We start from the raw sequence: 13,355 nt of genomic DNA on the forward strand, positions 1-13,355 counted from the left end.
GTCATCAATTTTTGCTTACTTCTTCCTCCTCTTCTTAATGTTTTAATGCCCTTGCCCTTGCGTGAGTTTGATGTGTTAAGTTGCTTTAGTCAGTTTGACAAATTGTGTAGTCTGTACTCCAAGTCTTTTCAAAGGTATGCGAAAGTTTTATAGTATGTCCCCAGCTTTAGTGAATGGTGAAGTTTACAAGAGAAAAATAAATCTCTATATAAAACGCAAAAACAAAAATATTATACCTGAAAAAAGTACTTAATTATTCAATTACTTAAAAGAAAACCTTTTGTGCAGTTTGTATTTAATATGGTTTTAAACATTATAAAACTGGGTGCATGTACTTTTACATGTCATTTTTTTGTGTATTAACAACCCAATAAAGATACATGTAAAAAAAAAAAAAGAAGAAGCCAAACATTCCCTAGTTGTAGCATTAAACTGTAAGGATGTAAAGAGAATTAAAAAAATGAATCCTTAACGCCATTTCCAAATCCTGCTGAGCTTTCTGAATCATACATTGTGTAACAAAAGTTTTCATAACAGCACATATTGGACAATACAGACTCTTTTATGCCTTTGATAGGCCAATATCAGCTGATAATATCAGTCAACTGATATATCTGTCTGTTCTGATGAGCGTCCAAACCCTGTATGGGGCCACCTTACCCTTTGCTCTTTTGGGATTTTTTTGTAAACAAGGCCTGTGGAGTTTGACCGGAGAGGAAACTGCACAGTAGCTGGTTTTGGAGCGATAAACTCTGACCTCTTGGACCTTTCACTTCGATAAACCCATTAACTCTGCATTGTCTTCTCTGATTACCTGGACAATGTTTCATCCTGAGCCAACAGGCGGAGATTATCCGTCATCACTTGTTAATTCACTTTGTCTAATTCCTTCCACTATTAACGTTTGTCTTAGCTGTCTGACAGTGATTTATGTCCCTGCCGTGCTGCCAGTTTACTCGACTCTGCGTAAAACTGGACAACAGGCGTCTCTTATGCAACTCTGGCTGCTCGGATCCTATCTCAGCTTCATAATGGGTCTGCAGAGGAATGCCCTTGGTTTGGGTAAATGGAAATAAGGTGAAGGGAAGACTGATTAGGTCATACAGTCCTAACAAGGTACGCTCAGAAGGTCACCTGTTCACTCGAAACACTCCCTCAGAGATTCCTCACATTCCCCAGCTTTATAAACACATTTCTTTGAGGAAGCTAGAAATAGGGAGCTCTTTGTGTGTGTTTGGGATAGATGCCAGGTGACCCATTATATGAGCCATTTTATTTGACTTTTGTTGAAGATTTTGTCAAAGATACTGCCTAATTTAGGAGAGATTGTTAAGCCTAAGTGTATTTATCTGTTGCTCTGCTGTGTTTTGTGCCAGTTTATCATGTGGTGTAAAGCCCTGTTAGTTAAAGGTGCTGATAAACCATTGCCACATCAGTTTCGATACAGTTGCATGAAAGACTTGCAGCTTTTACGGGTTCATCACCAGGTTAGTTTTTGTGTTAAATGTGCTAAATTTTGTAAAGCAAATCTGCTATTGTATAAATCAGGAAGAGGTGTCGTCATGGAAAGTAGAGCTCATGTCTTAGCTTTTGGGATGGCAGATAGTAGACAAAGTAAAAGACTGATGGAAAACTTGCAACACACATTTCATTTAGGGAAGTGAAAGAAAACAAGGAGGCAGTAAGGCAAAAACCTTTTTTAGATTCAGTTGGAACATAAAAATGGACACAAGTTAGCATTTTAGCAGTCTGGGTTAATTTGTGAAAATTATCTTGCTAAGCAAAAGGTGTAAGCATCAGAAACGTGTGTTTGCCACAGAGCTTATTTTCTGCAATGATTCAAAATCCAATGCAAAAATCCCATCGGTGAATTCTTAATAAAACCCATGCAGTGCTAACTTCCCGATTGGCCGACAAAAATATGTAATTTTGTGTCCTTTCTACTGACCCTTCATCAGTCTCGTCCCATTTCACTCTTGCACCAATGACAGTTGAGCAAGTTTGGTACTGGCAGATCCTCGGTTAATTAAACCGTCGAAGCACAGGTCGGCTAGCTGCTGACATATTTTTAACGTGTTGAATTATAGTTAGCCAGAAAATGTCTAGGATAACGTTCCTTTGTTTTATAGTATCTCTGTAAGGTTGTTGGAAAGTAAATTTTGGAGTTTTTTATTTGAATATACACAATGTCTAGCACCCAACAGGGAGAAGTAGCTACTGTAGTCGTTGCTGTCGGCTTGTTGAAGATATATTGCCTGACACTCAAAAAACACCTGGTTAAATGATATTGGCGTCGCAATGTTTCTTTTAGTCAGCTTGTCCGAACTAGCAGCAGCAACTAAGCAGGGGGGGACTTTGAATCTGTCAACTTTACACAATACAGGTGCATCCCAATAAATTAGAATATCATAGAAAAGTTTATTTATGTCAGTAATTCAATTCAAAAAGTGGAAATAACATATTATGTAGATCCATTACACACAGAATGAAACATGTTATGTCTTAATGTATTTAATTTCTCCTAATTATAATTATTATGGCTTACATTTAATGAAGACCTAAAATTCAGAGTCTCGAAAAACATTTCCAAAAGACTAATTTTAAAAAGTGTTTTATATGGAAATGTATGTCCATATATATGCACTCAATACTTGGTTGGGGCTATTTCACTTGAATGACTGGAAATTGACTTTTCCATGATATTTTAATGTATTGAAATGCATCTGTTTATTGAGAAATGAAACCCACACATGAGATTAGAAGAACCCTAACGACACATAAACAGAGGCCAGAGACAACAACAAACTTTTCAACCAACCTGTTAATTTGATCAATAATAATACTGCTGTTAAAAATGGTACCTTTAATGTTGTTTACAACACTACTTTTGTGTGTTTGTCGTTATTGTAGCTGTGTTGTGATGATGACACAATAACAGCGAAGGGCAGGAGAACAGGTTTGAGAAAACTGTGAGTTTCACTTTCTTCACATTATCGCGGGAAGTAATCAGCCAGTCCGCCTTTTTATACACTGTCATGTCAGGGAGGTGTTTAGCTTTTATGTGAAAAGCACTTGTTGATTCTGACACAAGCTTTTGTGATTTAGAACACCCTAGTGGAGCGAGGATGGGGTTAATTTCTTCCAGGTACTTTTTGTTACTTTGTGTATAATATACCTGAAAATTGAGCTGACACAACACAAGTACAGACTCAAGTGTCATGTGAGAATCCAGTTGACGTCGTGGGAATTTCTGTACATGAGGACTTGACTATCTGTATAGTAAACAGTCACACATATGCTTGTTCATAATCACAGGGATTATGGGCATTTACTAGGATTTTATTTCAATAAGAGAAGAGTCGCCAGGCCTGAATGGCAGAGTAGATCATATTTAGGTCACTCAAATGGTTTGAGAAGTTTACTAAGTGCCAGTTTGCCCTCTAGTCCCAACTGAATAATGAACTCCAATTTCATTTCATCAAGTTCCTTTTATTCTTTGCAATCCTCTTAACGTTTGGTGTCACTGTTACGGAAGCAGGACAGCCAAAAGCAACAGTTATTATTTATGAAGTCATGCATTGTTTCATTGTCAATCTGTGCAGATATGTTACTGTGGCTTTGCACAAACTGTACCGGCTATTGTCACAGAAGGAAAATGTTTGCCAACACACTGTGGCAAGTCTGCAGAGACACTGAAAAAAGTGTGCTTGGAAAGTTTTGTGAGTCACCAGTCATGACTTCTGTTGTCAAATGAGGCTGTTTTTAAGCAACAGGGTTCGCTGCAGAGGGTAGAAATCCACTGTACTATTGGTGAAGATAACTTTGGTTGGTTTTACCTCAGTCGTGGTAAAATACAGAGTTGGTTTCTTGTTTTCCTCTCTGAGAACACACTGTTCTTTCAGGATGCATTCAAGGACTGGGCTGTGATAAGCCTGTTTGTATATAATTGAGGGAGTTGCCCAGTTTACATCAGCATAACTTGATATTTTAGCACCCAGAGGTAATAGGGAAGTGATCCACAATTTAATTTATTCTGAAGATGCAGAATTAATGGTAAACAAGAGTCTACAGCCATGCTAGCTGTTCTTAGAAGCTGTATGTACTGAGCTAAATGCTAATATTAGCATTCACCATCTTCCATCCAAGTGTTGTCTGTTAGCATGCTAACAATTGCTAATTAGCGCTAAAGGTAGCTAAGGCTGCTGGTAATATAATCAGTTTTGGAGTCCTTTTGTCATATTTTGACCTGCTGGTGGAGCTAGAAAAAAAGCCAGGCTTAATGTCTGAAGCCATTAGGATTAATTTACCTGTCTGAACCAAAATGCCACAGCAAATTATCCAAAAATTGTTGAGATATGTATGTCTTGACCAAAGTGTTTGAGTAGCCTACCAATACCGCCACACAGCTAGCATGGCTAAATATGTTGCAGCAGTTTGCTTCTCTAGACCTCTTATCATCTTATTTATATACAGTCTATGATCAGAACACGTCACTCTAGCGTCACACACGATTGTGCAGGAATGTTGGTTGCAAAAGGAATCAGAAGTCAGCTTTAATTCACGAGAAGGCTTTAATCACAGGAAGAGTTGTAATCTGTTTTCAACATGTTGTGTTGTACTGCGGGCTGCAAAACCAAAAAGGTACTAATAAAAGTCTTAATTTAGATTTTATACATTTACATACACATTTTTCATACTTGCCTATCCTTGAATGACAGGTTCTTATAACATCGAGAAATTATTTCAACAGTAAAATAAAGAAAAAGTCAGTGAGAAAGTAGTCTTTTTTGCCAGTCAGTTTTCTTTGCGATCACAGTGTTGTTATTGGTGGATAAATATGAAAGGCTCATTCTAAGCTAACAAAAACTCAACAATGCTTGGTTTCAGGTGATTATAAACTAATTAAAACATGAATATTATATTTAATTTCTGCCAATATATCCCCCCTTTAACTAACACTTTGTAACTTCCAGAGAATTGTAAATACACCAAGTCCTTTATTTGTGTCTCTACTCTTGTTACTAATAGGACTGTGGAGTTGTCCTTATTGTCTTAAATCACTCATAGAACAAGCCTGTAGTAGCACTTTGCTTACATTAAACAGGCACTAGCAGGCCTGAATATTTTACATTCTCCTGTACAGTATTTAATGGGATCTTTTTCTTATGGCTCAGCCTGTCAAAAACCTTTTAAACTGTGTAGAGATAGATGTTGGAAAGTTCAGGATGTAAAGTAATGGCATTAGGTGTGGTGCAAAAAGAGGACACCTGCAAAATAATAGTGATAGTGTGCCTTTGTGTGTATGCAGAGTGTATTTCTGGAGGTATGTGATACATGCTGGTTTGCTGGCGTGCAGACTGTGTTGTCTGACCGTGAATTAGAGTGTAACCCTGCGTGCCAGATGATGCAGGTGTATCGGTTTCCTGGATTGTTGTCCTTGTCACACCACACTTCATCCTTCCTTTCTTTCAGCTGAGATGTTTATATTTAATTCATTGAAAACCAAGAGCGTGAAAATAGTCAATGGAGCACAGAACCTTTGACCAGGATGTGTCCAGTAGGTGTATCGAGACTGTACATACTGGCTCTCAGAGACGCAGTGAGCCTCCAGCTCTTTTCCCACTGTCATCACAGTGCGTTCAGTTGGGTTTGGGCTGATTAGGGAGGCTTAAGCACCTGGCAGACAGCACCCTCAGAGCCGGAGAGAATGTCTCTGCATGGCTGTCTGCCTGGTGGTGCAAAACAAGAGCGAGGGGCAAGTTAGGGCAGGGACGCTAGGTGTGTGTGGGGTTTGTGCATGTGTTTGATTCCCATGAAGTGGCTCTAGGTAGAGTCACATCACGTCAGAGTTAGTTTGTCAGCGTGTGTTTTGAGCAGCGGGCAACTGTTGCTCTTTAAAGTGAATTTTAACAGCATTTACTCTGAGGCTCCAACTCGTCTTTCCCTCTGCTGTCTCTGGTCAATGAAATTCTGCTTTTTTTTAAGTAAAGGATTAGATGATACTTACAGAAACTTTACTAAACTAAATATCCATCCTGGATTAACATTATCAGATCCTTATTTATCTGTGCTATAGTATCTGTCAGGCAGAGGACATGAGGTCATATTCTCAGTATTTTTTCTCGGGCTGCTTGAATATGGCAAAAAATAAATAATGATAAATTATTTTGTGTCAATACTGAGATCATTATAATTTAAGACAAATACTTATTGGCTTTTGAAACATAATGAATTTAATCAACTTTTAGAAAATTCTTGACTTTTTAACAGAGGATTTTCTTGAACCTAAGATATAATATAACTGAAAAACATGTTATATATAAATATATTTATGTATCTATTTAAATAAAAATAATTATACATAAAAAATAAATAAGATAAAACAATAAATAAGGTCCAATATGTTTTAATGTAACCTAATGAAACTACTAAACATAAATATTCAATATATAAATATTATAAATACAAATAAATTTGACCAAAATAAATTTGATCACAGCTGTTGTAGAAAATGGTTCAAGCAGCCTACTGAAAACTCATAAACATATAATCAACATTTTGATAAACTATATTCAACAAATTCCACTGTAAAGACAAAACAAGAGTGTTATTGTGAGACGGAAAGCGACACAATGATTGTTTTTTCTCAATTATCTTGTTTTCATAATCATAGAAAGCCAAAATGTAATTGAAAATAACATTTGATTATTCACTCAGCCCTAACCTTGAGAGATGTTTACATTTGAAATAACATACGTGGGTGTTTTAAAGGCAAATAAATTAGTTTTGGCCTCTTATGGGTAGAAAAATATATAAATAAAGGTAAGGATTCAGCATTTACTTGCTAGAATTGCTAGAAAAGAACATTTAAACCTCATGAAAATAAAAATAAATCAATTAAATAAGAAAGAAAAAACATTAAGATACTGAATTAACTGTTTATGTTGTGCAGTTAGTTAGTTTACTAAATGTGAAATTTTAATGCTATGACTCAAAGCTTTGCTGGAAAATAAAATGAAAAAATAAAAATGAAAAAGTGGAAAACCCCCTGAAATTTCTGATCTCTCAAGTTAGTTCTTGGCCATTCTTTTTTTTAAACCTTAACCAATTCACAGATCAGCATTCTTAATCTGAAATGTGTAGTCATAGCTGAAATATACAGAATATTGCCATGGTTTCAAATCATAAACACTCTTCACTGCCGCCTGGTTGTAATTTGTTTACAGTAGCTGATGACGCAACATGTCTCCTGAACCTGTCTGTCTGTTTACTGACAGAAAATCCATATTTTAACAAAACAAACTTGCTGACAGATGTTTGCTCATTTAAAAATGTTCTACTTTAAACCCACCAATAGTTACCCCCCCCCCCCCCCGAAGCTGATTTTTAGTTTTTGTACTCATTGTTTTTCCTCAGTAGAGACTTGAATTAACTGGTCACTCAGTATCACAACCATTAGATTTAGTGTGTTTATCCAAATCCGAGATGTAAACATCCGTTCTGGGTTCATACATAATCACCAGCGGCCCGATAATACGTCAGCTCCAGTGACAGATGGTGTCTTTAATATGTCAGTGATTAATTTGAACACAATTACAATGTGATCACAGAAGCAGTGATAATGTGAAGCTCTCATTAATGTGCAGTCGTGCCCCACCCATCTCTCCAGGCCTCCAGCTATCATGGTTACCAGAGAGGTGTTGTCCTAAACTGACTTCACCTTCACATCAACTCTGTTTACATCCATATAGAAAAGAGAGTGCCAAGAAAGGCGTACGCTTTGGAATTACCTACATTTATGCACAATTTATCCATAAACTGCACTCTGATCTTCATCAAAGTCACAATAATAGACAAATAAACTCTTGAATAATTACTTTGTGAAATGGGATATTTATTAAATAATCTCAGCATTAAAAATCCAAATAGGAAATAGTATGTGAACCTTTTAAAAAATGACCTAAAAAGAGCCACTACAGGTCAGATTAGCTCATGAATGAGTTTAACCATGCAGTTAGTTTTACCTTTTTCTGTGCAAAATGGATTTAAAAAAAGATCCTATTATATATGATCTGTTGTCAGTAATCTTCAACAACTGTTACTAATTGAAAACACGATGCGTTTTAATGTATGAAATTATTTTTGTTACTTTAATTTTTGAGGTTAGCAGTTGGAAGTCGTAGAATTAATATGCACATAAACGCAGCAAAACAAACTAAAAAACATGTTTTCTATGTTTTAAGGGGTCAGTTTGGGTTCTGCAGAGCCTCCCAATAACAAAGCTAATCACAGAAATATAAAATTTGGATGTCATCTACCACAAGTGACATCACCTTCAGGTTTACTGAAGAGCCAAAACTAAGATCAAGGCTGGTGACTCCAGCCATCACCATTTGGCAGTGCCTGCCTAAATCCCAGCTAATCCAAATATGGCAAAGAGGTGGAGTGTGGGTGAGCTGAGGTGGGCTGAATAAAGCCTGGTTGCTGAAACACGCCATCTGTGATGTCACCCACCCGTCACTCAAAGTGGCCATGCCCTTAATTATGCATAACTTTAGGCCTTAATATAAATTTTTAGTTAGCCTATATATAAATCCCCCCATACAGTTGTCATGAATCTTGAAATTAGCCAGAGAGGCCCAAACCATGTTTTTTTTAACCAGGCTCTAAACTTCTTTATTTCTGCTGTAAAGTTGGACATTTTAACGTGGGGGTCTATGGGGATTGACTTGCTTTTGAGGCAGCCTCATGTGGCCATTTGAGGAACTGCAGTTTAAACCTAAACGAACCGATTGAGACAGCAGTAGACCAGCATGTCCCCTGATTTGCAAGGTTAAATTACTGGTTTTGTCAAAAGAGTCTGGTGGCTTTAAAGAGAACATAGAACGACTTCAGTTTGCTGTTGGAAAGAACTATCTGATGCAAGATAAAACAGTGAAATTATTCTACATATAGCGTACAGTTAAACTAATATGGATTTTTTAAGTGGATCTTTTTAATGGTTAAAATACATTTTGCTGCTGCCCCCATCCAATTTACGTGTTGATCAGTATTTATGTAGTTTATACACTTACTATGGAAAAAGCCCAATAATCTCTCTGAGGTCAGGGCTGAAATCAATTGAAATTCTGTGATATAAACGGAAGAGAGCCAATTCATGAAAGACATTCCTGAAATATTAACATAATTAAAATGTTTTGTTCAGGTCTGAAATTCCTGTTGTGATCATATTGTTGAGGTCACTTTAAATAGTTATTGAAACCAAGGGTTCAACTTTATGTTACTATTTCAGGCTGCTGTAGTCCATTATTATTTGCAAAATAAGGATAAACATCAGACCACAATTTGACTAAATTATGTTCAGATAGATATGTTCAGATCCTGTTCAGATAGAAATCTATTTCTACTATGTACTGGTAACACATGCAATTAATTTATTTTATTTTCTTTGTAAACTGCTTTTGTCTTGAGTCACTCGGTAGGATCCCGACCATGGGAATGTTTTCCATTTGTTCAGATGGCATACATTCCACGTCAAGTCTGCTCAGCACACCAGGAAGTGAACAAACCCCCTTTAGCTTGTTAGTTTGAGGTGTCCCAAATAGAAAACAAAGGCAAAAGATGAAGAAATTGTTTTAACAACAGAACTTTGACTCAAAAACAAATAAAAAAAGGTTATTTAATGCGTCTCCAGATCATAAAATTCAAACATAATCGAGTAATTGAGCTCTTCTGTCATCCTTTGTATTCTTGCTGCACAGTAACAAATCTAATGCAGAGCTGCTGGAACAACAATAGGGAACATTTCTCATGTGTGGCCATGTGCTGTGGAGCTGCAGGCCTCTTTTTAAACATGTTTTTAATCTTGTTTTAGGAATACATTCTTTTAATTCACTTACTCCCCCTTGTGGCAAAACAATAAAGTTATAAGTCTCATAATGAAGTCCAAGAAAGTGCTGTGCTAGGAGGGTTTTATAGTGAAAATTATTGTATAATCCAACAAAACAGTGCAGTGTTATTTATTAACAGCTGTGGCTCAAATGTGACGCCCTCAGACCTCAAATCCCTGACAACAGCTTTCTCTCCCCTCAATGTTTACATGTATGATCTCAGTTTGATCCCCCCCCGGACTGACCAATCCGGGGCGAGTGTGCCTGCAGATGGGGAGCAACAGTGGGATGCAGCAAGTGGGGGAGAGGCAGTAGAGAGAGGGATGGCAGGAATTAGGCAGTGAAGGATTAGTGTCTGAGCTCTGATTGGCTGTAGAGGCCGTCAACACTCCACATGGACATGAACGACAACTTCATCAATAACAAGCAACACTATCATCCTGCCGTCATCTCTCCAGGATGTTTTTTTAAAGGTCACGGACTGCACCTTTAGATTCCTTTAACACCACTAGGATCATAGTTTTGTGTTCTTTTGGATTATTTTGCAAGAAACAATGGTGGTGCTTCTGACTAATAACTCCAGTGCAAGTTTTGACTGCTTTCCAACTCTCTTCAGGAGGAAAGGTGAGCACAATTATTTGAAATTACAAGACCTGATTGGTTTGTGACTCCTGCCCTGATTGTTGAAACTGCTATTCAAGTATGACCAGGACGGGCTGGATCAACTGGCTCGCCGACGACAGGCAGTAAAGTCATTAAAGTGTGGTCATTCACTGTCATTGAGGACCATAAAAACTACTGTCAGCTTATGTTTACTCTCATGATATACAGCACGCTGTGATTTCTACTGTCTTGCATCTACTTCAGATTGCAGGAAAATTGGAAAGGGTGTTAGAATTGTGCATATTTATAGATAATTGCTTATCATGGACAGCCCTAATGCTGTTACAAAAGAGACAGTGGGAACAATTAGTAGCGATCACTGAGCTGACGAGGCTAATTCCAGCATGGTGTCATGGTGTCAGTGCGTACAGTAGAGTACAGTAGGTGGCTAAATGTGGAGCAGCTGTCACCATTACATAAAAGTGTCTTAGCAGGTTGTTAGTCCATTGATCCCAGACTGTCCTGGAGGCGTGAGGACACCACATGGAGCACAGAGTTCAATCACATGCCAGCTGGTCAGCAAATGTTAAGCCAGTTTTTGTCTTTTATCCTGGTTTTATCACATTTTTTACTTACATTTTTTTCAATAATCAATCAAGTGTTTTGCACTTCCTTTTTTATGATCAACAATTTTTATTTTATTGTTTTTAATGAACAAGCAAAACGACTAATAACGAGACATGTTCACATATTTGAATGGTTATATATTAAAGTGATCATGGTGTGATTTTTTTTTGTGGAGGATCCGTACCAAACATATTTTTTTCTCACGTCTGAATACAATTTGTAGGTTGGAAACTCTTGCAGCGCCACAACACTTAATTCAGCATGGTATTTTGATAAATATTTTGCCTTTTTAATCAAAATAATTTTATTACAAATATAATTATTATATTCATTTTATTTATTTACAGTTTTTTGTCCGTTTTTTTATGTTTTTCAATTTAATTATTCAATAAAATCCATTGTTAAAAATATATATATTTTTTTATTTTTTTATTGAGTAATAAATACATGATGTTTCCAAAGTCCTTGAGTAATCATGTTAAATAATTGTGATCTCAATATTGTCCATAAATAATCATGGTTATGATTTTGCCGCCATAATAGTATCCATGCTTTATGACATGGTATTTGAGTTTTTTTATAATTACTTAGTGAAACATTTATTGATCCGACAACAATTTAGTCTGTATCTTTATTAGTCTAATTAAATGATACTTATGATAGAAGAAAAATCGTAATACTGAGCATACGTGTCTGACGCTAGATTTTTTGATGTGATAATCCCTTCTTAAAAGTCACTGACAGTCACTAGAGTTAAATCCTGCGTAAGTGGAAGGAACAAGTTCAGCCTTTTTAATTCGCACACTCTCATGTAATTAACCCTCAACATATTTACTGTTCTTGTGCTTAAACGTGCGTGGCAGACCCCTGAATGCTCTCATCCTGTCCATATGGCCCCCTCATCTACTGTTACAGTAACACAGAGCTTTGGGTTGATCCAGACTGATCCTCTTCTCCTCTCTCTCTCTACTTCAAGCTGTCCCGAAGCGAGTTGACGATGACAAGACTGAGGCGCCCCCAATACTCCAGGAGAACGTGTTCATCGAGGCCAGCAGGCCTAAATACCTGGAGAACCTTCACACTGAGGCCCTGGAGGGGTTGAAAATGATGCAGCAGGAAGGTACAAAGCACTCTAGTGATACAGTATTATTAACATCTGTGCAGTAAATTAGAGGAGTGCCATGCCAGCAACTGTCTGCATGTTGCTCAAGAGGGTGTGCACCAGAGGATATAAACACTGCTAAATGAAATACCAATATAAATCTGCAGTTAAATGTTTTTCTCCTTGCAGAAACCAATAACGGAGTGGAGTTCCAGGACAATGAAAGCACAATTGTAAGTGACACATCAGGCCCAGATTTGGTGTTTTTTCTTACATTTACACCAAATGCAATCTCCTAGAAGTGATTTTTTTTTTACATTTCTTTTTCTCTCCTTTTGTCAGTCCACAATGTCAGTCCACACAGACGGGGAAGGTGGAGGGTTTATGACAGACAGCACCATCGCTGACACAACTTCTGTTGTCTCCGTACAATCATCTGTGTCCACGAGATCTTCCCGCTCTGGACTCACCCGGCAAGGTAACTGCCACACAAGCTTAAAATACTATTTACATGCCACCATGGTTATTGCTCATTATAGTATGGAAAAGTAAATGTGTCCTAGGATTCATTTATATGATTAAATTTGATGTAGGTAGATGTGTATATAATGTAAAATTGACTGATTTATATATGGTTGAACACTTGAATATAAATATCCTACACATTTAATTTCAGTGTTTTGGGTATTTTTTCATTTTGTGAGTTGTTGTTTTTTAAATTTTTGGTTTTGTATCATGTCTGAAATAAAATTGCATAAATAAATAAAAATATTGTACAACATATGGTGATGGATACTCATTAAATGACAATTTAATCATTTAATGGGAGAGATGTACAGATTGTATCCACTCTAAATTAAAGGTTTTAAGGATTAATAGATTATGTTTGTATCTCTTTTCATGCTTCTGTCTGCCCAGGATCAACATTCAGGCCCTTGAATTCCGGGAAAAAGTCAGAGAAGACAAGGAGGAGACGACACAGGAAGACTGTTGGGGGAATCCCACAGCACGTTCAGAGAGAACTGGGTATGCAGCTCATCATTTTAATGTACTGCCTACAAAAAAAACATTTGAATGTGAATTACTTTAAATTGTGAAAATAGTAATAATAGAAAATATAGATGATAGATTAC

The 13,355-nt window shown here is 36.9% G+C and overlaps 1 protein-coding gene across 2 annotated transcripts in view; it reads left to right on the top strand.

The window, feature by feature from the left end:
• The window catches only part of LOC131988240 (proline-rich protein 36-like), a 32,892-nt gene that overhangs the window by 12,678 nt on the left and 6,859 nt on the right, over window positions 1-13,355 (top strand). For both annotated transcript variants that reach the window (XM_059353335.1, XM_059353336.1), the window contains exons 3-6: window positions 12,097-12,240; window positions 12,412-12,455; window positions 12,565-12,700; window positions 13,141-13,248. In XM_059353335.1, the coding sequence (XP_059209318.1) occupies window positions 12,097-12,240; window positions 12,412-12,455; window positions 12,565-12,700; window positions 13,141-13,248 (432 nt within the window). The remainder of the gene's footprint in view (window positions 1-12,096; window positions 12,241-12,411; window positions 12,456-12,564; window positions 12,701-13,140; window positions 13,249-13,355) is intronic.

The sequence above is a fragment of the Centropristis striata genome, chromosome 16 (assembly GCF_030273125.1).
Source record: "Centropristis striata isolate RG_2023a ecotype Rhode Island chromosome 16, C.striata_1.0, whole genome shotgun sequence".
Taxonomy (NCBI): domain Eukaryota; kingdom Metazoa; phylum Chordata; class Actinopteri; order Perciformes; family Serranidae; genus Centropristis; species Centropristis striata.